Genomic DNA, 27,704 nt, shown 5'->3' with positions numbered 1-27,704 from the left:
AAAGAAATGATAAAACATTAAATTACTGCTTTAAAATGGATGAGAGTGATTTCATGGAGTCTGAATCAAAAGTAGGATATCTGACATTTAAACAAAATGACTACATTCATTTTGGCTGTTGCATGAGAGTGAAGGGCACTTTTGATGGTATTAATGACATCAACCCACATTCTTTATGTGCAATTGGATTCAGTGAGTCACTTCCCTTGCACAGTTATTATGCTTTTTGCTATTACCTGACAGACCCTTAGCATAAAGTGCCAAATTACAGCACCACATCACAATCCCATATATAATGGCATTCATCCAGATAACATCCTTTTCCATATACGGTATCTTTGAGAAAATATTGACCTTTATAGTCCAGACTGGAATTTTTGGACTCCAACAACAGCTCGCTTTAAATAATGTAGATGCTGAAAGCACTAACTGTGAAACTGTGAAACAAAAATGACACTGCTTTTAGGCTATTGGGATGATTTGGCTCAAAGTATTTCACATTGTCAAAGCTTACACTAAGTGAACGTATGGGGGAGGAAGAGCGAGACAGAACTATAAGGTCCATACCCAAGTAAGCAGTTTCCTTCGAAGGAAAATGAAACGAGGGGAGGGAGTTACTGACACTGGTAGCAAGCAGAGCTTCGGTAGATCAGACATCAAACTGGAGGCAGCGAGTGATGAGGACAGTGGTGCTCCAAAGTCCCTAAGAGAAGATAGGATGATTTAGTGGGTGAGCGCCTTTTGAACATAATCACTTAAATACTGTTATTTCGTTAATTTACTGTTTATTAGTTTAAAGATTAAAGTGCAATGACCAAGAGTTTTCAATAATAATGTTTTCCCTTCTCTCTGCAGACTGCAGTCCTGAGTTCGGATTATTAAACAGAAAGGGAAAATAATAATAATAATAGCGGGGTGTGCTGGCAGAAAATTACGTAGGGAAACTAAGCTAACACAGCTGATAGAGGTCCCGAACCTGGGTTTGTGATGTGACTGCTGGCTGCGCCTAAGTGGCGCTTTTACGCACGATGGAAGACCTTTTACGCGAGCAGTACAGTTGGTCTCACAATCTCACATGGAGCAGCTCAAGTCGTGAAAATGAAAGCTACGTAGGAAACACCACGGTGAACCCTCTGAAACGAAATGAAGAAGTGGCTAAAGTGGAAGTTACCGTTCTGGTCCTTGTGCTGCTTCTCGCGCTGACAGGCAATATGTGCGTCCTGTGGGCTATTCACACCACCAAGCACAGTCAGTCTCGGATGTATTACTTCATGAAGCACCTGAGCATCGCAGACCTTGTAGTTGCAATCTTTCAGGTTTTACCTCAGCTCATCTGGGATATCACTTTTCGCTTCTATGGACCCGATTTGCTGTGCAGGTTGGTGAAATACCTCCAGGTCGTGGGTATGTTTGCGTCTACGTACATGCTGGTTTTAATGTCGATAGACAGGTGCTTGGCAGTCTGCCAGCCACTTCGCTCCGTGCACAAGAAAAAAGACCGCTTGTGTGTGATCGCCTCTTGGATGCTCAGCCTGATATTCAGCAGTCCTCAAGCTTACATATTTTCTCTTAGGGAGGTCGGTAATGGTGTGTATGACTGCTGGGGGGACTTCGTGCATCCTTGGGGTGCCAAAGCATACATCACTTGGATGAGTTTGAGCATTTACATTTTCCCAGTGGCCATTTTAAGCATCTGCTATGGTTTGATATGTTTTAAAATATGGGAGAATTTCAATCTAAAAACCAGAAGGGAGCACTTTCTGGCTCTCACTCCAAGGCCCTCCAAAGGCGCCCAACCCTTTTCTCGTGTGAGCAGCGTGAGACTCATTTCGAAGGCTAAGATCCGCACAGTAAAAATGACATTTGTAGTGGTACTTGCTTATATTGTGTGCTGGACTCCTTTTTTCTTTGTCCAGATGTGGTCGGCATGGGATCCTGCTGCACCAAGAGAAGGTAAAAGCGCACCCAACGGCCTTCGTTTTACCATAACAGTTTTTCTTTTTAAAGTGTTTACACATTTTGATTAATGGCAATATTTATTGGTTTATGACGCCGTTTTCTTCCTTCTATTGTGGGCAAAGTGCTTAGTGACACAATGACTAATGCGTCGTCTTTGTCCAAGATTAATGGTGTTGATTTTTTTTTCTTGCCAAAAGCACTTAATAGGGAAAAAAAAATTCTGTTCCACAAGTGTCCCACGCAAACAAAAATCATTCTTCCACCTCACAACACATCTTTAGGAATGCACAAGCAATCCGCCGTTCTTTCAAGGCAACACAATGGTGTTTAAAATCAGACTTCCCCAGAGTAAACAGAAATGGATGGGCGTAACATTCACAGTGGTTATCAGTTTGAAGAAAGACCTCAGAGCCTCTAGGGGAGTAAATGTACCAGAACATCAAAGCGTTTCTGTCTCAATTCCCAGTGCTATTTTGTCTAATATCCATTTAATTGAACTGTTTGTTCAGATATACTCCTCAGATCTTGTCAGTTTGCCATTAAAGTAGACATTCAAGCTGCATTATCTTAAAAACATCCACAAATGTGCATTCAGAGCTTTCAGAGATTCCAATCAATGTTTTGGTGGCCAGACTTTCCCCCCAGAATAATCATTTTCCTGTTGCTCTCATTTAAAAAAAATAAAAAATACCAAGGCCAAAAATGTGTCAAACAAGCACAAATTACATTTAAAATATATCTAAAAAGAAAAAAAATCCCAGAAGGCTGTGTTATATTAGGGACTCCAGATTGCTTGAAGTATTGAAGTATTTTTTGTCAGAGTGCATTTAGCAATATAAGTATTATCTGTGGACACAAAAAGTACGTTTAGTGGCTTAGAAATAAAGAATAAAACTTTAGAAATAAAGAAAATTTATGTTGGTCTCACATTCATATATTATATCAACTTTCAAAATTTTTTCTGTCTTCATCTTCTTGGTTTACTCAGGTCAAGCAGTATCATCTGTTTCTCAATAAATACACCTGAACAATAATTGAAAAAAGTTACACATATATTTTGCCATTAAGCAGCCACAATAAAAACTTGTTTCCTTCTTTATAACTCAGTGGGATAGCAATGTTACCGGATTTAACACTCTAATATTAAGCATATATTTAATATTTGTAAATCCAAATAATAATGCAGAATAGGGGAACGAACAGTGCAATCACTTTAAATTGATCATTCTTTTTTATTACGAACAAAGCCAAGCCAAGGACTGGAGAAGGGTTTCCAAACCTACCACTGACTTAATCTTTGCCACGTCTCTGTCTGTCATGCAAGCAGCGGGGAAGCCTCTTTCGGTGTTGCACATATTATTATCTTATCAGCAGACTGTTATTGTAGAATCATTTCTCTACTGTTCCCACTCTGGTAAATTTTAAAAAGCCTTTTTAATTGTAATTATACTTTTTAACTTGAAGCAAGTAAGAAAGCATTGCTTAAGGAGCTCAAAAATTTTATAAATCAGTAGAGGGTTACAAAAAATTCCTTTGACATATAGTCATGCTTGCATAAGTAAATCATAAGAGTGAGTGACTGGTCTGCCTCTGGTACTATTTACAGGGCATAACAAAAATACAGTGGGGCTTAATACATCAGTATAATTTGTGGAACTGGAGCAGTTTTATGAGAGGCAGACAACAGATTGAATTTAAATCAGGCTTTGTGGTTTCAGTGCACATCAAATTCTTTTAGATTTCAAAAAATACTTTTCCAAGGAAAGTCTCTGTGCAAATCTATATGCAAAAGTAAAGATAATTTAGATTCTCTATATTTTCTGACTCATTGCAGTCTCTTTGAAGTAATGCCACATGGGTTAAGACTCCATGAAGGTCGTGTTTATCAGGGCATTTGATCCAGCATGAAATCTGTGAACTTTTTTCCAGGGCCTGCACTTCAGTCATAACATCACACTGTAAAACTTCCAAAGGATTCACTGATAATGGAGGAGAATGTGGCTTCTTGCACTCCTGCAATGTTTTCTTAACTTTTTATCCTCAAACTTATCTTTGATATAGAGCCTGTTCTTCCACAAAGTGACAGCAGCTCTGTTTTTGAAGTTGACATCTCATCCTTTATATTTCTCCTGAAAAGAGCAGTAAATCACAATGCTGAAAAGGAGTTAAGATAAATGTTTTTCTTTCATTTCAGAAAGTGATGAATGCATTGTACCAATATAAAAAGGAAAAGTTGAATGCTGTCATTTTCAGTTTTTTTCCCCTCTGTATTTCCAGTGGCTAGGATTTCTTGCACCAAATGATTTTACAACTCTGGGCAGGCTGTTAAACACTTTTCAGAATTTTGATGGGCCATTTGGTTGGCACACCTCTCACAATAAAGCAAAGTACTGTGGGGACTCAGAGTACAGGGAAGAGAATGGGTCAGTGCTTGAGGACCGACGCCAGCAAGCTCTAAATCTCTCTCACCCTATTTAGGATAAAGAGGGGGGACTTGGAAGTTGTCCTCTTTCCACTTTTCAGATTATGTGCTTATTCAGTGTACTCCAGGGCTCTAATAATTGGAATGTAATCAATTGAGTGAATGAAAAAAAAAGCTGTATTTTTTCCACCAAGGACAGGTTCTTTTAATCGAAGCTGTTCGTCATATTTGTTTTCAAGCAACCTAAAGTTCTATCTGTGAGGCATCCAGCAGCTACCATGTTTCATTTTTATGATCCAAAATGTTTTTTGGAGGAGGAAGTCTGAATTGCATTAGCTTGTCAGCTAATATAATTCTGTATGAATAATGTGGGTATACAATAAGTACATCAGATTGACAGATTTACAATACATACATGAAATTAAGCATTAAAAAGGGCCCCAGTGGTTTTACTGGGTTTTATGACCCCAACCCAGTACTTTTAGTGACCTAAAAGATTATCAACCACACTATTAGATATGCTATCCTAAAATATTACATCAGATGGTGGGGCTTGATGAAAAAGCAGGGTGTTTAAGTTGTTAGACTATAAAGTAGTTGTTCAGATATTTAAATACAAACTAAAAGTGTTGGCTCAAGTAATAAATTGCCATTACCCTTCCTAGAGCCTCGTGAAGCTTGAACAACTTATGAATAAACAAACTTTCAAACCTAAGCATCGAGTGATTACATCTTACTGTGATGGGGAAAGACTTGCTAGTCTTTTTAAAGATCAACCCACTTCTTCTTTCTAAACTGTTCATTTTATTCATGGTGGCAAGGTCTGGTATTTTTCCCATCTTTATTTTCATCACTGTCAGCAAATGCAGTGAAAAGCTGACAACTAGATACGTGTTAGTTTGTCTCTTAACGCTTCTCCGCACTGTTTGTAGCTATAATTCTCACATCTGGTGGTTTCTACAGATGATCAAAATCTTTAAAAAAAAGTAGTTTGCTACTAAAGTATTAAAAGAAAGTTTCAAAAATACACAATTTAAAACAGGAAGACAGTGTATTTGTTGGGTATGTATTTGTTTCAAATTATTTGGTAAATATATCTGTAGGACTGAACGCCAATGTGGTTGTAAATTATTGTGCCAATGGTCATGTTTATGACAAAACATGTTATCCAGTTTAACGCTGCGTGTCACTCATATGTTTTTAATATCATCTGGATAAGATCAGTCGAGCTACACAGCTGATATTTGTTAGTAGAGTCAGTTCAATGTTGGTTGTGGCTTTTCTGGGAAATAACAGACTAAAAGAAGAATGTATGAAGAGGGAAAAAAAAGTCTTTCAAAATAACCTCTTATATGTTCTTGTTTCTCTCCGTCTTCCTAGACATGGCTTTCATCATTGCAATGTTGCTAGCCAGTCTCAATAGCTGCTGTAACCCGTGGATTTACATGTTCTTCGCGGGTCACCTATTCCATGACCTGATGCAGTGTTTCTTCTGCTGCTGTCGACGGTACCTGACAGAATGCTCGTGCAGCTGTGATCAACAGTGCAGACACAAAAGGGGCTCCTCCACTTACGTTAACAAGAACACCAACAGTCAGAGGAGCCTCTCACGCACATCCAGTATGGTACACTGAAAAGCCAGCTAAAAGGCATGCAAGCTTCGTGCAATCAAGTAATCTAGCACTCATACAGCTACCCATTTCACCCATTTAACTGACTACAGAGGCAGTGTGCTGGCTATTGCTGCACATTTTTTCTGTAACATTTTGAATCGAGCTAAACTGACAATGTAAACTTCCTGTCCAGATGACACCCTGCACCCACTGGTGACAGAAAACAGTACAAATGGTGTTTTATATATATCGTGTATAGAATTTGAACAAAATGTGATGTAAAATTTAAAAAGAATTTGTTATCATTTTCATCTTTCTTTGCAACAAAAAATATGTGTAAAGGTAAGGTAATATGTAATGTGTGATGTGAAAGGTCAGCTACGTTTATTCATATATGTTTGTTGTGAATTGTCAAAGAAAACATTGTAGTGTATAGCCTCCACAGGGAGAAGCTTTAAGGTGGAGGAGGGGATTATATAAAAGGGTTGGGGCATTAGTGTCAGCAGTAGAGCTGTCAAATAAAAAACAGTCTGTCTGCGAGAGGGAAAGTGCTCTGATTTGTGATTCGGGTGAAGTTATACTAATTTGACCTGAAGATTGAACCCTCCAAACCAACCAAAGTTTCATAATTCACACTTATAAGACACAAAGACTTTTTTTTCCTCAAAAGCTCAAATCAGTGTGGAAATAAATCTGCAAATACGTAATTGGTCCAATACCATCACACAGTAAATTTCATAAGTCATGAATGATAGTTATCTGTCCACTTTCTGCCATCCTGTCTGTCTATAGATATTATATCTAACAGAGATTTCTCTTAGACATAGCATATGCCACAGTAAATTCTGATGTGCATGGATTTCTGCAACAATAAAGTGTGCCAGTGAAGTCGATCTCTGTCGTGTGAATGTGGATGCCACTGCACATCTGTTCCTGCCTGTTGTTAGTGACAGCTGTGGGAGTGGAAGAGTGACATCAGAAACACCTATTTCAATCAAGTGTTTGCTGCCTCAAATTGCTAAATGTACTGTAGGCAATCTTGACACATCACAATAACTAACTGGATATACAGTATCTCCCTGCATGGTCATTTGTCTTCAAGCAAGAAGATAAAGAGATGACACAGGAAAACTTAACCTTATATTAGGGATGTTGCAACAAAAGAGCATATCATCGTTGTATTTGAAAAATGCTTTAATAATGTCTTTTTAATATCAACAATAAGTCTAAAAGTGTATTAGTTTAAAAACCATATTAAACCATGTCTTTTACTTTCATTTCCTTCCAGGACAATACATCAAATATTAATTATTATTATTCAGAAACATATTCTTGATATTCTGTTCAATGCTAAACCTTTAACAATTATAAAGTTTCTTTCTCTATGACCACAACTGAGCCGTGATAGAGGAGAAGCTCATGTCCAGTAATTATAATTGTGAAATGAAAGATATTTGCACAATCAAATATTTTTTCATTGACAAAGTAGAACTCATTTCAACACTTGGTACAAGGTAACTGAACTCTTTTTTTCCTGACTAGACAAAGTATTGTTAAAGCCCCTTTTCATACATCCTCAAACCTAGATCTTGAAAAGCCCAAACTCTATTACATATTATGTAATATTCAAATTGCAAAAAATGATTTCTGCATGCATTTCTTAAACTATAATCCCTCAGAGTGAAAAAAGAACTACATGCTGAGCAAAAAGAGTCACTAAAATGGTTTCACATCCCGAATGTGAAACGAAGAATTGCGTCACCATTGATTTTTTACTTCAAGTCTCAGCAGATACTATTGAACTTTAATAATAGCTATAAATAATGGGTGTTACATTTTGGATAAAGTATTTTTTTTTAAATGCTGCTTGGTTTGGGTCCACGTGACCACACAACAGTAAGTGCACTTGTCCATGTCAATGAGCATTTGCAGTCTTGAAGTGCTTCTCACATGTGAGTCTCATTCTTTGGCCAGGTGAATGCTGAAGCCACCACAACATTTTCCAGCACTTGTGAGAAAAGGCTGTACAATGACACCAAGGACAATGCTCCATAGGCTCTGCAGCCAGCGAGTGCCAATAAGGAGACACTGGATACAGGGACTAACCAACCTGTCATAGAAGAGAACACAAAAATGTTTGTTTTAATATGTAACAGTAATAATTTCCTATTTCTAATTTCTCATGTTGAATTAATATATAACACTCTGCTATAACACTTTGTTTCTCAACAATGAAGTGAAGAGATTAGTACTTATATGGCATCTTAAAGTTATCCTAATGCAGAAAAGCTCGGAAAACACCTGGCTTCCCAAAACAAAATTGGAGGGGGGCTTGAATCAGACCCATCCCACCTTTCAGCAGTCATGTCTTTCAGACTTCACATAACCACAAGGTTTTAATTGACATCATCGAGGTCATTTCTTTGAGCGATTTGAAAGCTCCCTCCAGGCCACGGAAGCTATCGCCCATGGAGTGACACTTTAATAGCATTATAGAAAATTTTTCCCCATCAATATTTCTCAGATTCTTGTCTCATCTCCAGAGGGGTCAGGTGGCTCTTTAGCCTCGAGGCCGGAGGTTCGGATATGTTTTGATGACCATGTGCCAATTTAGGGAGCCACCCAACAGAGGCAAAATGCACTTATGTTGGCATGGTTCATTTCTGTGTCAGTTTATAATTATAACAACCATTATGGAGGAGGATGTTATATTCTCTGACCGCAGCTGTATGTGTCAGTCTTAGGAAGGCTTAGTCTTTTATGATGGTTGGGAAAAAAAATCAAGCTGAAGAAAAAATTTGTCTAGTTCATGCTGCTATACCACAGTATGATGTGTACTGGGGAAAGATTAAAATGTATAGTAATGCATTCTTTCACTGTTGTGTGTGCAGGCTCAATAAGCGGTCACAAAAGGTCACCTGTACATTACTTTAATTGAAAACAAAAATCTTAATTACTAACCTAGAGGTCCGAATCTAAACCTACCAGATATGAAGACAGCTGAGGATGGCGAACAGGAGTCCAGAGATTATTGACACAGGAATGGCCAAAAATACTGTGACTATCCGGTAAATCCAAATCCTAGACACCTCGAACAGGGCATGGCTCCAGATCCACACTCTGTCACCGCTCCGCACTGATACCGGCTCAGCTATAACATCCTCAAACGTCACCTAAAGAAACAAAGAGAGACTGATGCTAGTGCTACCGAGGTAAACCAATAGCTAGTGTTCTTAGGGGTCTTGAGTCAATTTTTGCAGATAAATGATGTCCACTAGAGAGCGGTGCAATCAGTAAAGCAGCTCTTTGGTCCCCTGTGTCAATATTTAAGTGCTTTCTGTTTTTTTCAGCTAATGTGCAGCATGACAAATGTACAGATAGACCATGAGATAAAGTTTAATAGAGCTACTGCAGAAAGAATGCAATACCTTAAGGCAGTCATTGATACCTCGGGGGTCTCTTGCATTAATCAGCGGCTTGGTATCACTGATTTCCACTAGTGTAGACGTGTGAATGTTTTCCTCCTCTTCCATAGCAGGAGAGGCCTTCCACAGTGTCTCACGTTGCTCCCCATTTTCAAAGTCTTCAGGGTCACTGGAGTCCCCCAAATCTATATCCACTTCCTCTGAATCGTCCCCTTTCATCATGGTGTTAATTAAATGCAAAAAAAAAAGCACAACCAAAGAAAAACAGAGTGGGAAATTGTTACATTAGTAACACTCCAGACTGTGTGAGGCCATTGACTGGAACAGCCCAGCCGGCTGTGCCGGGAGGTTATATTGGGAACGTTACAGTGCCCTGGGTGGTATTTGCAGATGGTCTTTCAAGTGAAGATCATTTTCCTCTGCTGTGGGAAGATATGGGAGGAGGATATAAATACTATGGGCATGAACAGAGATAGCTCTGTATACACTGATACGCCCAAGTGGGACAGACAGACACTAAAGTATAAAGGTCAATTCAGCTTTATTTAACTGGCAACTGTAAACAATAAAAAAAAATCAATTCAGGAATCCGTGCATTGCAATGACCTTACAGTATCATAGACTGAAACTAAATGATTTCCTTCATCTTTTACTTTAGTTGTTTGTAATACAACAAGGCAGAGATGCAGAACTAAAAAGGATTTCAACCGAACATATGCAGTGATACTGGAATTCCTGTCATGCTGATTCTAAAATGTTATTCATAGGCTCCATTACTTCTGCATCTAAAAAGCCTTTAACTACGAGACAACACTGCCCCTATCTGGCCTTTTATGGAAATTAACTACTTATCTTTGCCTGTTCCTAATCTAAACACTGAAATGCTATCCAGTTCTGTACAAGTAATATTTACATCGTGGTTCACTGCTATCAGTAGGTCAAATACTCATCCAATCAGACCATATAAGATACACAAAACTAAGCAACACATACACAAGAGATAGTAAGAAACAAAATCTATACAGTAAATATTGGTGTATGATGTTGTACAATGTAGAACCTAAAATAAAAGAAGCTTATATCAGCAAGGCAAATAGCATGGTGCTGGGTGGATGGAGAGAGAGCAAAAACTGAGGCAGCCAGCTTTTAGAGATGGGCCAGGAGCTTCCAGTTGCATTCATTAACTCTAACAGGGGCTATCACAGTGCATACATCAGGATTTACATAATGGCAGCCCACAGTTCCAACCAGACACTCCATGGGTTCCCTGGCTCAAAACTAAATGAGTTTAAGATGAGCAAATTAAATATAAGGACCAAAACTTAACATATTTAATTTCTTAAGAACATAGCAGCTTTCTGACTTCCTATCCAAAGTTTAATTAGACAATTGTATATAAGTGGCTTGACGGTTGTAGATGGTGTTCTGACCAAGCGGTTGCACAATATTCTAAATGTAAATATGTGGTTGAATGAATTAAACTTTTGCAGTATGAAATGGTAGATTGTCTCTAATGGCTGTAAATGGATGATGGCTTTTGTAACTTTTATCACCCTTTACCTTTATGTCCAAAAAAAAAGAAAAAAAAAGCACATAAAAATTGAGTAATCATATCTTGATCAATATTAAGAGTAATGCATTAAAAAGTTTTGCTCTTTTCAATCCTGAAAAACAGTTTAAAGAAACAAATAAAATGGGGGAAAAAGCCAAGCCTGATCTGAAAGACTGAATGAACATGGCACTACGTAACAACCTGCTGTCGAGTATGTAACAAACTGTACATTTGTTCAGAGTTGGGGATAAGTGCTCTACTCTGTGATGAGCACTCTACGGTCTCCATGGTAATGATAATTTCTGCCTGCTGGATGGAGATAGAGAGAGAACACAGTGTATGGATGGCAGTGAATTTCCTGTGTTGGTGCAGGAGACAATGGTATGCTAATGGACTGCACACTTCACCAGATGGGGTTTGTTTGTTTCCGGCTTCACAGGTGAGGTCAACAGACGGTGAGTGCATGTGTGAAGCAGCCAGATAGGGAGAGAGGGGAGAAGCAACCATGAGGGAAAGATAGAAAAAGAAACACGAATATCCCAGCTCACTGAATAATGCTATTCTTACCCCAAGGCTACAATTCTGAGGGCTTGCAAGATAAGATAAGCTTCAGCTAATAAACAAATAATTGGGAGCAGTACTGTCTTTGTCATGTTTACTGAAACATATTTTTAAATAAACTTGTATGTAATAGTTGGAACATGATTTATACTTTTTATATAACAAATTACACTACTTACTTTCTTTTTATATAAATTGCATGGAGTACAAAACACTGTAAAGAAATGGTGTCACAGTTTAGGTATTTTCAAACAGGTAAATTTAAAGCTAAAAATAGAGAAAGAAAAATTTAGGAGAAAAGGTTATTTTCAGATTTTATTATTATGAGGGTTTAAGGGTTCAAGGACGATAATATTGCTTTGCAACACACGTAGAGCAGCACACTAGCCTCCAGTCACAGCTCTGATACAGAGCAGCAAATCAAATGCTCTTTTGGACTTTCTTTTATTCATCCTTCTAAATGAAGTGAAGCGTCAGAGGGCCCAGCCCCCATAGTCAGGTGCAGATTTCATGAAGACTTCACTGCAGAGGACCACGTGAACCATCACCTCATCTCTGATGGTGTTGATTTTTTAGCTTCCTGTTTCCTGTTTAGTAAACCTTTTATATGAGGGCTGTGTAGACGTGGTTTGATCAGATTTGGTCGAGAGTGACCCAGGAACATACTCACACAGCCAGGCAACTGTCATTACATTCTGAGTCAAATTTTGCTAAATCCCAGCTGCCGCGTGGAATTACGTGAAATCCTCTTTTTAACTGATGTCCACCTACTTCAGACTAGTAGGATAAACAAAGACAGACAGTACTATTTTGTCACAAGTTAAATCAAATGTGATCATGCATGTTGTGTCCAAGACTTGTAAAAGAAAATATTATGTGGAAGAATGCTGCATTATCACATTTTCCCTTATAGACTAAAATAGAGGAAAAACTGTGCAAATCACAGACTCACAATAAAGAAATTCATGTCACTGAGTGGAGAAATATTATGTTTGCTTTAAATAATCTAATATTTTAACGCCAGCTGAAGCTCAGATCCTTTTCTGCCAGCAGTAGCATTTTATGTGGGGCACAAGAGATGTCAGACAGTGTTTCTTCTCAGCACCTGCCGGTCCAGCTGTTTTCAGCACAATAGGTCAGACTGACCGTTATGTCATGATTCCCACAGTATCATGTATGAACATCTGCAGGTCAGCAAAGCAGCTCTGATACGAAGCACCGGCATCCCCAACACTTGGCATGACTATATAACAGAAAAGCTTAAAATATCCATCCAGTCAGTTCTTTTCTGTTTATTCAGTTTGGGGTCCCAGGGGGGCTGGAACCTAAGCTTAAAATATAAAAAATATATATAAAAATAAAGCATTTGGCAACACTGGTTCAAATATAGTAGATTCGACAGAACTAGTTCCATGAAAAACAGCTGGTTGCTAACCATCTACATTATGCCAAGAGGACTTCATGTCAGTGAAGCACTGTTGCTCTTGCTGCTGCTCTCTAAGCAGGATTATCTGAGTGAATTATTTTATTTTGCATAATTTGACCAGATGTGTCAATTTGCAGCCAATTTGCAGAACTCCTTACATCCTATCACACAGCTAATCTGTGTTCCTTTGGTTTGAGAGGCTAAATGGAGAGCGTAACAGCAGAAAGTGAAATGACTCATTAAAGCCAGTTCAAAAAGGAAATGCAGAGCAGAAATGGAAATGAAATGAAGGAAAGAAATTGCCATTTTAAATGTCAGAATAATCTGAATTTTGAATCCATTTACTTTTTTCTCTTTTTAAATTATTATTTTTTTAAATTAAAAAACAAAACAATTTATTGAGTGTTTAATGTGGCTTTCTATAAGTCAATCAAGTTTATCAATAGCTTTGTTTGTTTTACATTCTTTCCTGCTTTTGGACAGTAATTATTCTATCGATTGTGAATAAACTGGGCAGGAGGTTATGCTCTGTGAGCACTGCGAACAAGGTTAAATACCTGTTGTGTTAGTTTGTATGCACTTCTGAGGAAACTCTAGGAAAATGCTGTTACTGTATAAGAGGAAGTTCTGGCAAAATAATTTGTTTCGCACCATCTGACAGCACCATCAATCAAACCTTCTCCCTTTGATTCTTCTGAAGTGATTCTCCCATTATTATGTCAGAGCATCATTCATCCTTTTGTGAAACACCAAAGCAGGCCTTCCAGCAAACAAACAGCACTGGGTATAGAAAGGGAAGAATTTTAAGTCTTTTCAGCATACTTACTATTCAGTACAGTAATGTATTACATATTAAATGTTATTTAATTGTTAAGCAGTATGACTGTGTCACCCTGTGATTTTCCTCCTCCTGTATAGTGCAAGTGCAGGAATCCATGCTGGGTGGAACTGTATTTACCCAGCATGCAGATAACTGCCAGTCAGACAACTTTGTAATGCAAGTAATTTTATTTCAAATGTAATGTAATTACTGAATTGATTACAGTAATGCATTACTGTAATGTGTTAGTGAAAAATGTAATGTGATGAGCTGATGCGCTACAAAGTAATGTGATAATTTGTAATGTGTTACTTGTCTTAACACATTACAAATTATTACTTAAAACATTATTATATCTAATACAAAGTGATGTGTTACTTTGTAGCACACAAACACTGTCGTGGTTTGCACATTCTCCTAACAAGTGAATCCTGTTTAATTCTGAGAGAGTACACAAAGTCGGGCTGTGGCAGGAGGGACATCATTTAAAAAAAACAACCCAAGAAACTAAAATCTAATTCCAAATCAAACATGTGGATCTGCTGTGGTAATCCCTGATGGATAAGGGAGCTTTTTAAGATCCAATAGTCCTTTGGTCCTCTTTGTCCAGTCGTCTCTTTCCTTTGTGGACTTTCAATGAAAGCTCACCTGAACCACCTTTATTACCAACGGTTCCTGAGACCAGACGTGTCTCGTCATATGATTTTATGAAGTGTGACATAAGGGCCAAAGGTCACAAACATTCAATATTGGTTATCTAGCTTGTCCTGTGTGTATTCATTTCTCTGGATTCTGTAAATCCTTTAATGATGGGATGAACTATAAATCCTCGAATCCTTTGCAATTTCACATTGAACTATTTATCCCACACACTCTTTAATAGCTTCTTAAGCATTTTTAAGCTCTTTTTCATTCTTAAATGTGTTTCTGGTATCAAGTTCAAAATGTATTTTATTTTTCTTTCATCAATCAGCAGCATTTTATCATCACTTATCTCTTTGCTTCTTCACGTTCTTCTTTAAGTTGCTCACATCATGGGTGACCAAATTGGATCATCTGCTTCTATCTCACCCTGTTCTTGGCATAGTTTTCTGTCAGGGCAACAATCTGCATGCCCTCCTCCACTGCACCCGTAAAACTCCTCTGTGGCCTTCTTCTTTTCTTCTTGTCTGACACCTCCATAGTTAACAGCCCTTGTGCAGTATATTCACTGTCCCTCTTCTGCGCATGTCCAAACCATTTCACCCTTGTCTCTTTGTCTCCAAAAGACTCAAGCTGAGGTGTCTCTCAGATATACTCACTTCTAATGCTGTCCATCCTGATCACAAAAATCTTAGCAACTCTGCCACGTCCAGCTTTGCCTCTTGTCTTTTTATCTTTATACTGTATTTTCCGATAAATGTAGGGATCTAAATGTTTTGAAAGTCATTGCATTTTGTTAATTATACACACGCACACATATCTTAGTGAGCACATCTAATTGAGAAAATACTTTCCCTAGCTGCCTACCCTAACTCTAACCTTCAAAAACGATTGCCTAGCCCTGACCCTTAGCCTAAACGTAACCATAACCTAATTGTAACTAAAACCACATTTGAGCCTCAAAAATGCCTTCAAACTTGTGGGGATGGGCATTTTGTTCCCATAAGTGACTGTTGGTCCCCGCAAGTATGGTAGCATGCCAATTTTCTGTCCTCACAAAGATGTCTAAACATGTACACACATACACAAACACACACATGGTGAAAACAACACCAATGTTATCAGAGACTAACACTCCGCAGCACTTACTTGAACGTGTTTACAGCCAGACACCATAAAAAGGCAGCGTTATCTCACTTTTAACATATCTAGATGTCTATAAACTGGATTTCAGTTACTGTGTGTATGTGTGTATGCGTGCATGTGTGTGTGTGCATGTGTCTTATTACATTTTGTGTATTGTGTGTGTTGAGGAGTTATCTGTTCTGCTGCCTTTCAGTATGCAGTTGTCACTCTTCCAATTGTTATTTCTCTCTTTAAGATCTCTGCAAATCACCATGTATTTAATTTATTGGCTTACTGGTTTATCTTTTCATTTGTCCACATAAGCATGTCTGCCTGATGTTATCCCAAAAGTCTAATCTCTGTGGGAAAGCTGTGCATAGCCTCAAAATATTCACAACAGACAAATCATCAGAAACATTAAACTGTCTCTAATGACTTATCTAAATAAATAAACATCAAAGTTTAATAAGAATAACTTCATACACCAGAAGTCAATTGCCAAGCTGATTGTAAGTAAATACAGAAAATTACAAATTCTTTGCTGTTAATCTGCTCATGTACTCATATTAAATGTTATTAGAGACAACCACTTCATCTATTATGAAATGGCATTTTCTGCTTATATAATGATGTTTTAACTGGGCTCAATTTTACTTACAGTGCTTTCATAAGTGGGCACAGGGAGGGTATGGAGGTCAGAAACCATAAATTCAAACCCACAATGTCTGTCCTGAGACAAACTGTCGAACATAAATTGGGCAAATGAGTGTCTTTAGGCACGTATTAGTTATCTCTTGCAGAAAGTAAACTCAAGCAAACCTTAACAATATGCCTGAAGGACTTGGGTTGGCTGTTGAATCATGGTCACAACAGCCTAGCAGCCCCAGTGCACTCTTAGAGGCTGTTTCTGTGAGATTAATTAACTATGTGGTATATTAGTTAATGTTAACAGAATACAAAACATGAAGAAGAAATGAAGACATACAGTTTACATAACTGTATATAATCCCGAACATCTTTCACCAGAGAATAAAGTAGATCCGATTTTAGACCAACATGCTAAAAAAAAGTTTTATATAAATCTCATACTTATTTCTAATGTACAAACATTGTTTATCAACATTATTAAAATGCCAGAAATTTATTTTCACATTTAAATTGATAAGAAATAAAATATCCTTGAACAAAACAAATATTTCCTCCTGTTTGTGTATAATAAATAACATTTACATAAATTCCTGGAATATAAATACAATAGGACAACATTTGATTGTGTAATAATTACTTGTGTTGATTCATTTTCATAAAACAGAACTATTGATTGTAGATAAAGAGTAACTTTACTTTAGGCTAGCTAATAAAATTAAAGTGATCTTTAAGGACTCGTTAAGGCTTGTTTCACCACAGTAATGCTTTTTTTAAAAGTCCATTTAGTACTTCTTTGAATCTTTATAGAAACGATTCAAAGACGAAAACAGTTTTTTTTTCTGTATGCTGTCTCTCACTTGTTATTACTGTCTGCAAAAATTTGCTTGTCATATTGCATATGATCTTTAAATAACTTAATCCCCCAAACTTTCAATTATTTGTGGCACAACACTGAGGTACAGTAGAGCAAAATCTAACTGAACTCCTCTGGAATCTGTCCTGGTATCCTGAAACCAGTCTGCCCAGTATAATCCAGAGAACTGGGAGTAGCAAAGCTTGGACGTGTCTCTAAACTGCAGCTGGTCCTGTTGAGAAACTGCAAGAAGTTCTCATGACCCGAGCCCTCCTGGCTGGACGCTGGCAATTCCATTGGCCGAGTCGAGTAGCAGCGCCTTAGTTTACAAAGCTCTTCCCTAATCTGCCGATTTAGAAGCCCATAGAAAAAAGGGTTAATAGCAAATGACGAATATGCCAGCCAGGTGACAGTTTCCTCCAGGTCATCGGGGATCTGGGGTGTTGCATCAAGTATCAAATGAAGGTGGAAGGCAAAATAAGGCAGCCAGCAGATTAGAAACTGCCCAACAATGACCACCAGAGTAAGAGCAGCCTTACCACCCCCGAAAGGCCGTTCTCGGGTAATCCTGCGTGGGGCATTGCGAGTTGTAATGATGGTAGTCTGACTGTTTATTGAGTCAGAGCGATGCTTCAGTTGACTGTTTGTCCAGGAGGGCAGAGGTCCATGTTGCCGGGCAGCCACACGGGCCACTTTGTAGATATTACAGTAGACAGCAAAAATCACAACTGCTGGCAGACAGAAACAGGTGACACTGAAGAGCACAGAGAAAATACGCCTGTGGTCACTGTTGCTCCAGTACAGTGAGCAGTGTGCTGCACTGACGGAGGTCAGGCTGCCATAAGACGGCCATCCAAACACAGTAGACAATCCCAGCCCTGCAGAAGCGACCCACACTATCACCATCACAGCTGCAGTCAGCTTCAGCGTCATCTTGACCTCATATCGCATGGGGTGAACAATGTAGTAATAACGCTCCACGCTAATAGCTGTGATGGTGAAGATGGAGGCTGCTATGAGGATTACATTGAGGAAGACATAGATCTGGCACTCCAGCATAGTGAACACCACACCAGCAAAGTACCCCGAGCTGGACACAATGCCGAGTGGCATGATCAAGATGGCACACAGAAGGTCCACTGCACAAAGATGGCACAAAAATACAAATTTCCTGAGATGAGGGGCTTTGATGACAACCACAAGAACAGCAGTGTTGGCCAGAAGTGCAAGAAAATTTAGGGTCACCATGAAAAATAATCCCATGAGGTCCTTGAGACGTGTTTGTGGGCTGGGAACATTTCCTAAGTGTCTGCTGGGTGCAGAAGGCTCTATTGGCCAAGCGGCAGTGCTTTCATTGTACTCAGTCACAAATGAACTGTACTCTTCCATGATTCATAATAAAGAACGAGTTAAGATCTGTATTCCAGTGGCTCCCATTGTTAAGCGACGAAGCTAAAAAGTTCTTCAGACATCAAAAGAAATACACCTCACTTCTGTAAAGACAAAATGAAGAAAAGGATAAATATATCAATGGCAAATTTTGCATCTTTTCATTTGCATCAGATGGCTTTACTTTTGCACAGTGGAAACACTTTCTAGTAAAGCATTACGTATTATTTCGCAAATTTGGAGCTACTTTCCAATAAGTTTTGCTAAATCCTCGTCTGTATTCACCCAGTAGTTGCTCATTTTATCTGCACTGAGCCCTTTGTAATTTGTCTCAAACAGTTAACTGCTTTAGCTTAAAATGACGATGGTAGTTGAGGGCAAACTAAAACAGAACAGCTTTAGGCTGAAAATCTTTAAAATGCTCTCCAGAGCTCAGATAGCCTGCAGCTGGGTGATAATTGTTTGCAGGTTCTTTGATAGGAACGGGCCTTTTCACAAGTAGCTATATTGATTACAGTAAGGACAAAGAATGTTAACAATACACGCTATAAGTTACACAAAGCACTGTTAAGGGGGTTATTTAATACCTATTAGATCATTTCTGAATGATAAATTCTAAACATCTTTCCAACTTTAAACCTGCATTCCTAAAGCCATATGTAGTCTCAAGGCATGAGTTGAGATAACCCTAATGACATCACAACAATGGCATTAGCCATTTAAAAAAGCACATCCAGAGCCACAGAAGGCATTACATACAACAGTTTTTAACGTACAATATTACATTTGTTGTCAAATTGATCATAACTCATCACACTAACTGTATCTGACATACTCTGCAGTGTGATATATAAATACAAACATCCAGGAGTACTCACTACAACCTTCATCAAAACACACAGACGTTCACCTTATTAGTTAGGCTGTTTATGCCATTTTGTATCTATAGTGAGGGAGAAACATGATCAATGGGAATAATTCATGGAGGACACTGTGTTTCTCCTCCATCCATCCCCATCCTTTAGAAATGAAAGATAATGAGCATGCTTGTTTTAGCCCAGCTGCAGTGAACTGCCTGCATTGATTAGTATGTGTTCAGTGTCACCCTTCACCATACCATCAAAGAGGAGACCTTAAACCAGAACACGCCTGACCCCTAATCACCGAGCAATCTAGAAATAGTATATAAAACAATGTAACAAATGTAACATTAATCCGTTTACATTTAGTTTCACGTCTGTGCTGCCCTTCATGTGCCTCCCCCATAAATGTATCTAACTATCTTGTTCTGATAATCATAATCAGGTTTCAGGCTGTGGAGGACGCTGTGTCCTAAATACATGTGCTCTCTATCCACTGGTTATCCACTGATTCTCTCTGCCGCTGTAATCTTCTATGGTGGACAGCTATTGGCATGCCACGTTTGCACTGAGATTTATCCCCAGGAAGGACTAGTACATGTACATTCTCATACACATTATGTAAGGCTGTCCTCGTTCTCATCATGTTCCAGTTGCAGCCCAGCATGTGATGTTCTTCAGTCCACAAATGACTTCTGAACAGGTTTACCTTTTCTAGCCACTGCTCAGTTTCACTTTATTTGATTCTCCAAAACATTTGTAGTTATTTTACATCTATGTTTAATACTTCTGTCTGATTTTATCGCTCCTCTTGGTTTTTCAAATAAATCCTTTTTAAAAGCCAAAAAAGGTCTTAAGAACCATTTTAATGTATTTAAGCTTGCATAATGTTAGTGATGAGCATTTATTCCATTATCTGACTTTTCTGTTGAATTTGAATTGCACAAATAGGTTTTAAAGAGTTCAAACTTAACGCAAGAAACTGAAAGTGTTGACCAATTTTAATTAGATTTAAAAATGAGGTCTCCAATAACTGTTAACTCAGCTCATTCTGATACAAAATGAATGACACTTCAACATGCAGCTGCAAAATTCCATCCATGTGCTACAGTATGTTGAAATGCTGAAAGTTCATAAGTTTAGGTTAATAATTTCATTCATTCATTCATTATAATAAATTCACTAGAAGGCAACATTTCATCAGCTTGTAATGTACTTGGACTTTGTGGGTTTTAAATGTGTAGTGAACCCTATGAATTGATGCACAGTTATATTCTTAACTAGCATTATCTATCCAGTTTTTCTGAATGACATAATTTGAGAGACTTTTTTATTTCTGGCATGGCTCAACTTGGTGTTAAACTTGCTCAACTTTAAGAAAAAAACCATTAAGGCAGTGTCAGTGAAATCTGCTAAACAAATTCTAACAATTTCAGGAAGTGTTACACAAACGTCTCAGTCATTTGATCTGATAGAACAAAATAAATCAATGAAATAAGTAAATATGAAAGTGAAATGCTTTACTTTACTTTGCATTTTACTTTAAGCAATGAACCAAACAAATAGAATAATATATATTCTTTCACATCATAGTTAAGTGTTATATAATCAAATAGCTATATACTTACATCAAAGCACTTTCATTTTGAAAATTGGTCCTTAAAAAGTTCTTGTAAACTAGAAATCTTCCAAAACACTCTGATATTTCAGAAACTTTGAAAAGCATCAAATTCAGTACTCAGGTGTTGCTGCAGGTGCATAATGGTCCACCGGGAACTATCCTGCTGTGTTGCAACTTCTCATGAAAACAGCTGATTTCCGACAGGAAAAAAAAGGCTTTTGAGGCTTGACAGAGGACCCCTGGGAGGACTGAGGGTATCGGAGAGAGGTGATGTGCTGTGAGTCCACTGAGGCAGCCCAGCTAGCCCGAGGGAGGGGGGGGGGCGAGGAGCCAGCCTTTGGTTGTCCAAATCACATCTTTCAAGCGAAGATGACTGCATCAAACCGCCTCCCACTGACATTAACCATGTCCCACACACACTGTCGTTCATCAGTCAGTCAGTATGTGGCTGTGACTGTTACACACTGTTCTTGTTCTTACACTTGCTCCTCTATTCTCTTCATAGCTCCAGAGAACGAGGACACTGGTGTATTGCTTGAATGTAATGACTCATTTACCATTTAACACACAGTACTTCCTTAATTTAGTTAACCGAGTTTCTTTCTTTTCTTTTTTTGTTTACTTAAGTAACAGTCACCTTTCAGCGGAGTAGATCAATACTACAACAGGGGAAACAGGGGTCAGTACTGACATCTGTTGGCTGAGGAGGAAACAATACTGTAGGTTACTGTGCTGATGGAAGAAAGATTCAAATAACTGAAAAAATATCAGCTGCAAAACTTTATTGTTTGTTAGAGTGAAGCACAGAAAACACATGACAAACATTTTGAAACAGTTATCACATACAGTATACCTTGAAATTACCTGCAATGCACAAGTTGGAATGAACAACAGGGCAAAAGTGAGATCCCTGTCCTACTCACACGTGTAAAGGTCAGCTGACTGACTGATTCTAGCTTAAAAGGTTATTAACTTATAACCACTCTCTTAAATACAGTAAGAAAACCTAAATAAGAACACTTGTTTACAGTATTAATGATTACATATGTGGCAGTGTATAGCGCTATCGAACGTCTGGGTGTGGACACCATGTGACACTCAAGGTGAAAACAATCTAACAGACATTAACTGCTGTCAACGTAAAAATATAAATACTTATCATTCTTAAAAAATAAAGAACTAGATTTTAATGCTGAATGAACTATAGTGGATAAAAAAGGCAATCTGTGACCTATTTCTATCAGACATGAAATACGTGTGACCAACGGATGAAGACAGAGGTGAAGGACTATAACTGAGAGTCACTTGTCATTGCTCCGTCGTCGGGCAGAAGCGAGGCATCTTGGCAAAAGCTTTGCTCAGCATTAGCTCTGTTTTCTGTTTTACCCAACCCCAGTCTCTTCTTCAATAATTTATCCTCATTGTTCAACTTTGTGCGGATTGCGGTTTTTATTTGGCTGCTGTCAACACTGAACTTGGCTGCCACATGATCTGCAGGAAAGAAACAGAAACCTCTGGTTATCAAATTAGTACGTACAGTGGTGTGAAAAAGTGTTTGCCTTCTTCCTGATTTTCTAGTGTTTTGCATATTTGTCACACCTCTATGTTTCAGATCTGTTTCAGAAGTAATGCCCCCTCTTGTTAAATCACAAATTTACTATGATTCTTGTTTTGTTAATCATTGTTTTGGAAAGTGTTTTACTACAGACACCCAGGCCTGAATACTGGCAGACCTGTTGAATCAAGAAATCACTTGAGAAACAAAGTCAGAGATATTCATCAGTCTGGAAAGGGTTACAAAGACATTTCTAAGGCTTTGGGACTCCAGTGAACCAGAGTGAGAGCCATTACACACAAATAGAAAAACTTGGAAAAGTGGTGAAGCTTCCCAGCAGTGACTGGCCTACCAAGATTACTCCAAGAGCACACCAATGACTCATCCAGGACAATATTATGGAACCACAAGCTTCACATGTCTCAGTTAAGGTCAGAGTTCATGATTCAACAATAATAAAGAGACTGGGCAAAAATGCCATCCGTGGGAGAGTTCAAGGAGAAAACCACTGCTGACCAAAAAGAACACAAAGACTCGGCTCATATTTGCCTGAAAACATCTTGATGTTCCTCAAGAATTTGGGGGAAATACTCTGTGGACTGACAAGAACAAATGCTGACATTTTTAGAAGCATGTGTCCCATTGCATCTTCATCTCATCTTTCATTTCAGAAAAGGATCATACTGGCAGTAAAATATAGTGGTGGCAGTGTGATGGTCTGGGGCTGTTTTGCTGCTTTAGGACCTGGAAGACTTGCTGTGATAAATGGAACCATGAATTCTATGGCGTTATTTTTGTGCCACTATTCTGAGCGCACGGAAAAAAAAATTTTGAGCGCACGTAAAAAAAAAGTTTGCAGGTGCAAGTGTTGCATTTTGAGGAGAAATTTATTTTGAGCGAAGAAAAGCTAAATTTGAGTGAACAAAACTCATTGCTGCGTGCAAAAAAAAAAAATGTATTTCAGTGTTTGCTATTATCCACACACACAAACACACAATAGCAGCCCCTCTCGCTCAGTTTTTGCATTTGCGCTTGCTCGCAATGTGTTGCTCGCGCTCTCAACGTGTTACTCGCGCTCTCAACGTGTTACTCGCGCTCTCAACATTTCTGCCCGTGCGCGCTCAACATTTCTGCCCGTGCGCGCTCAACATTTCTGCCCGTGCGCGCTCAACTCTTTCTCTACACCGTTATATTTGTGCCACAAAACCAGCCAATCACAGACTTGGATGCAAAAAAATCCAAGCTGAGCGCGCACGGGCAGAAATGTTGAGAGCGCGAGCAACACATTGCGAGCGAGCGCAAATGCAAAAACTGAGCGAGAGGGGCTGCTGTTGTGTGTGTGTGGATAATCGCAAACACTGAAACACATTTTTTTTGCACGCAGCAATGAATTTTGTTCACTCAAATTCAGCTTTTCTTCGCTCAAAATAAATTTCTCCTCAAAATACAACACTTGCACCTGCAAACTCTTTTTATGTGCGCTCAGAATAGTTGCACAAAAATAACGCCATAGAATTCTGCTGTCTACAAAAAATCCTGAAGGAGAAGGTCTGTTTCTGACCTCAAGCTGAAGCACTATTCAAGCACAATGATCCAAAATACACCAGCAGGTCCACCTCTGAATTGCTTAAGAAAAACAAAATAAAGGCTTTGGAGAGACCCAGTCAAAGTCCTGACATAAATCCGATTGAGATGCTGTGGCATGACCTTAAAAAGGTGGTTCATGCTCAAAAGGCATGCCAGTTATCGCTAATGCTTGATTGTAGCTGTTGCTGCTAAGGGCGGCACCAACCAGTTAGTAGTTTTAGGGGGCAATCACTTTTTCATACAGGGCCATGTAGTTTTGTATTATTTTCCTCTTAATAATAAAAATCTTCATATAGAAACTCCATTTTGTGTTTAATTGTGTAATTGTGTTATGTTTGTCTGATTTTCAAATTTGTTCGATGATCTGAAACGTTAAAGTGTGACAAACATACAAAAAATAGGAAATCGGGAAGGGGGCCAACACTTTTTTCAATCACCATATACAGCATTTACAAAGAAGGCTAATGTTTCTAAGGCATCCTTAGTGTTCCTTGATTTACCGATTAAACTTTTCAAAATCTCAGGTGGGAGCTGTGGCTTGTGGCAATCCTCTCCCGTAAAGGTATTCCTACGGCCCTGCAGAGAGTGGGTGGCCAGCGTTTCTCTGTCAAAAAGTATCATGAGCAGGGCTGAAGTGTACTTCTTGTAGTCTGCAATTTCTGCAATGCGCTCATAAAGATTTTTTGGCACTCGAAGATTCTCTGAGAGATAGATGAAATTGTGGTCATCCTACAAAGAAAAAGAAATATCTTTTATAAAAACATTACATTTCATTGGTGTTTGATCCCAAATTAACCACTTATAAAATAACAAATTAGTGCTAGCCTGCCTGAGCTTAAAAACAATGAACATTTCAAATGAGCACCAATGACATATAACTTCTTCTAAGATAACAAAATGTTAATGAACTGATCAATCTGCCAACTCAGTTATACAAAGAAAGTACAAAGTCTACAGCACACAGGAGCGTTGACCTCTGGTATATTATGAAGCGCTCTCATTTCTGCCTCAGGCTCAGTCAGGAAAGAGATAGTCTCATCAGAGTTTTGTGGCGCAACTGCTCCTTCGCCTCCGTGGAGAACATGATCCAGGGTGACCCGCAGTTCATGTGCCGTGTGCCTCATCTGCATCATGAGAGTGTTCATCTCTGAAAAACGTTACAAACCACTGAAGTAAATCCGACACATGGTGAAGATATTCATCAGATAAATTATTTCATTTTATGTTTACAGCATAAACTCAGACAGAAAACTAAAAAGACTGACGGGATCCAATTTTTCCTTCCGCACATGTTATCAATGCACTAGACAGTTACACAGACGAATACTCAACATTTGACATTTAAATTTTAATAAGGCCCTGTTCTTGTCATTGTTGTTAAGAAATTCCCTTAAGTAATCTTCAGGAAAAGTTCTCCTGGCTTCTTGAAAGAAGCTCAAAGCTCTTCTTTGGATGTTGGCTGCCTTTTGTTTCTTTCTGTTTTCTCTGTCACGCACTGCTTCAGTAATATTTGCTCTGTCAAGGCCAATCCATGACTGTGTGTTTGGAATCACTGTCAGTATAAAAAAATGAAGCTGTTGCCAATCAGAAATTTTCCAAATGGTACCTCGCTGTTCTTCTGCTCACAAAAGTTTGGCAAATTCAAATTTTCCATACCCATTTCCTTCCTTACGCATGGCTTCTTGACAGCCACCCTCCAGCTGAGACTGTTTGTGATGAGGCTTCAGTGAACAGTAGATGGATCAACTGAAAGGCCAGATGCATCTCCTCAGATCTTTTCTGGCTTTTTTCCTAATTATTAAGGACATGACTTTCACATACTGTAGATATTTTTCTAACACTTCTTTTGTCCTCTGCTTATCCAGAACAAATTCTCCACAAGTTCTATAAGGACACACTTCCCACCATGTTGAGATGTACCAACTTTTAAGCTAATAGCTCTGTGAGAATTACCATGATGGTACAAAAATACAATTTTATGCCCATCAACATAAATTATCTTTGGCATATTCAGTTCATTTAACTAAAGAAATGGGAACAAATTACATGCTTTTCGCCACAGGCTGCTAGTAACAAAGATACAATTTAAAATGAACTCTTTGCTAAGTTGTCTGGAAAGTGTAGTCAAAACACTGATTCGTCTCCTCACTTGGGTGCCTTTTTATGCTTGAATGATTCATAGGTCAGTCTTAAGTGGATTAACAAAGACAAAGGATTTCCTTGGAATTGGCAAGTATAAGAACTCAACTGAAAATGAGTGAAAAAGCAACCAGTGACCAAAGAAAAACTTTGGTGAAAGAGCTTCCTGCTCTTCCACTTTTTAAAAAAATTACAAGAAGGTCTAACTCCCAGGAAGAAAAATACAAAGAAATGCAGGATGACTCATTCGGATTTGTCCTTGTAGCATCTAAACCAGTTAGGTTTAGTTAGAGTAATGTGTGTGCTACAATAAATATTAATGTGGTCTGACAGTATTTTTAAAGGATATAAATTAACTGATTGATTGATTAGTTAATTTTTCCCACCCACCTTTGAGTTCCCTCAGCTCTCTCTCAGCCAAAATTCTGCATCTGCGTTCATATTTCAGTTGTGCCTGCAGCTGCTCTATTTTCATGAGAAGGCTGATGGTGTCTGTTCTGATTCCCGGGCTTGCAACATTGTCTTCATCAAATTCAGTAGTGTCAAGCTGCCACAAGAGTTGAAAAAGAACACATAAAAAAATCCAAGTTATACACAAGTTACTTATTCTGATAATTAAACAATGAACTCTCACGTCATTGTTGGGATAAGGTGAGTAGCTGGCCTCTTCATGGAGCCTAAACTTATCCTCGCCTGAATGACAGCCAAACTCTTGTGCATCTGTAACGTTATCGATCTTTATCATCTTAATGGGTGGCTGTGCTGCAGTCGCACCTGCGTCTCTCTTGGGTGGCATGGTGGTGAACAATCTGGGAAGAGTAAAAAGCACGTTGACACACCAAGTGCTGCTGCTTTTCTGCACAGGACAAACTCAAAGTTGGAGCCAAACTTTTTTCTTTTTTTTCACTCACTCAGCGACGATCTCTGCTCGTTTTAAACTCCCCCATGCAAAAACAGAGAGACAAAAAAAGGTTTGCAGTCAAGCTTGCATCCCCCTCCCGCTGTCTCATCCCCCCTCCTCCTACCTACTACTAGCCTCCAGCTGCTGGAGCCAATGAGTGATGCAAACTGCATTTCAAAACATGTTCAAATACACGTGATATTTACTGTGCGATAGTTTAGAGGAACCTCACCTCAGGTTGAGCTCAACGACAAACTGTAAACACAGTCACTGAAGACAAAGGCAGTGCAGTACATGGAAATACTGCGTAGTAGAGGAAGTAGTAATACTACTGCAGTAGTACAGTACATAGATCCTGATATAATTAGGGATTTTTTTTAACCGCCGCGCATAACATTTTCGATTAAATATGTGTGAAATACTAATCTTACGTTTACCTTCCACTGTGTGTGGCGCGCACATTTATGGGATTACCATCTTGTCAAATGCATATTTTTACAATTATGTGCGGAACAAAGCTGCGAAAACTTATTCCCCGAGGGAAGTATTTCGCCCCAGCACAATTTCCTGTTCATCGAAATTCCTACACGGGCCAATTAAAATCCA

The 27,704-nt window shown here is 38.6% G+C and overlaps 4 protein-coding genes across 13 annotated transcripts; 1 reads left to right on the top strand and 3 right to left on the bottom strand.

Moving 5' to 3' along the window:
• The first annotated feature begins 291 nt into the window (after positions 1–291).
• On the top strand, positions 292–6,555 carry oxtrb (oxytocin receptor b). The gene is made up of 2 exons (XM_085407967.1): positions 292–1,953; positions 5,762–6,555. The coding sequence occupies exons 1-2, from the start codon at positions 1,029–1,031 to the stop codon at positions 6,013–6,015; spliced, it is 1,179 nt and encodes a 392-aa protein (XP_085264093.1). The 5' UTR covers positions 292–1,028; the 3' UTR covers positions 6,016–6,555.
• A 621-nt stretch (positions 6,556–7,176) lies between these two features.
• cav4a (caveolin 4a) lies at positions 7,177–9,788 on the bottom strand. The gene is made up of 3 exons (XM_085407966.1): positions 9,423–9,788; positions 8,980–9,167; positions 7,177–8,104 (listed from the first exon to the last, which is right to left on the bottom strand). The coding sequence occupies exons 1-3, from the start codon at positions 9,639–9,641 to the stop codon at positions 7,954–7,956; spliced, it is 558 nt and encodes a 185-aa protein (XP_085264092.1). The 5' UTR covers positions 9,642–9,788; the 3' UTR covers positions 7,177–7,953.
• Positions 9,789–16,795: 7,007 nt separating this feature from the next.
• LOC146670168 (putative G protein-coupled receptor) lies at positions 16,796–18,506 on the bottom strand. The gene has a single exon (XM_085407965.1). The coding sequence runs from the start codon at positions 18,433–18,435 to the stop codon at positions 17,167–17,169; it is 1,269 nt and encodes a 422-aa protein (XP_085264091.1). The 5' UTR covers positions 18,436–18,506; the 3' UTR covers positions 16,796–17,166.
• Positions 18,507–21,689: 3,183 nt separating this feature from the next.
• Positions 21,690–27,623, bottom strand: LOC146670167 (uncharacterized). 10 transcript variants are annotated; one of them, XM_085406956.1, is made up of 7 exons: positions 27,536–27,575; positions 27,109–27,121; positions 26,832–27,006; positions 26,588–26,744; positions 25,033–25,205; positions 24,559–24,787; positions 21,690–22,407 (listed from the first exon to the last, which is right to left on the bottom strand). In XM_085406956.1, the coding sequence occupies exons 1-7, from the start codon at positions 27,558–27,560 to the stop codon at positions 22,205–22,207; spliced, it is 975 nt and encodes a 324-aa protein (XP_085263082.1). In that variant the 5' UTR covers positions 27,561–27,575; the 3' UTR covers positions 21,690–22,204. The 10 variants fall into 10 exon arrangements, with proteins under 10 accessions (XP_085263082.1, XP_085263085.1, XP_085263086.1 ...); XM_085406959.1 differs by lacking the exon at positions 27,536–27,575 and adding an exon at positions 27,331–27,515 and having other exon boundaries at positions 26,891–27,006; XM_085406960.1 differs by lacking the exon at positions 27,109–27,121 and having other exon boundaries at positions 26,891–27,006; positions 27,536–27,614.
• Positions 27,624–27,704: the final 81 nt, after the last annotated feature.

The sequence above is a fragment of the Rhamphochromis longiceps genome, linkage group LG5, assembly GCF_057381845.1.
Source record: "Rhamphochromis longiceps isolate RC_006_pf linkage group LG5, R_longiceps_female_GT1.1, whole genome shotgun sequence".
NCBI lineage: Eukaryota > Metazoa > Chordata > Actinopteri > Cichliformes > Cichlidae > Rhamphochromis > Rhamphochromis longiceps.
The sequence above is the reverse complement of the archived record's forward strand: the minus strand, read 5'-3'. Positions and strand labels throughout refer to the sequence as shown.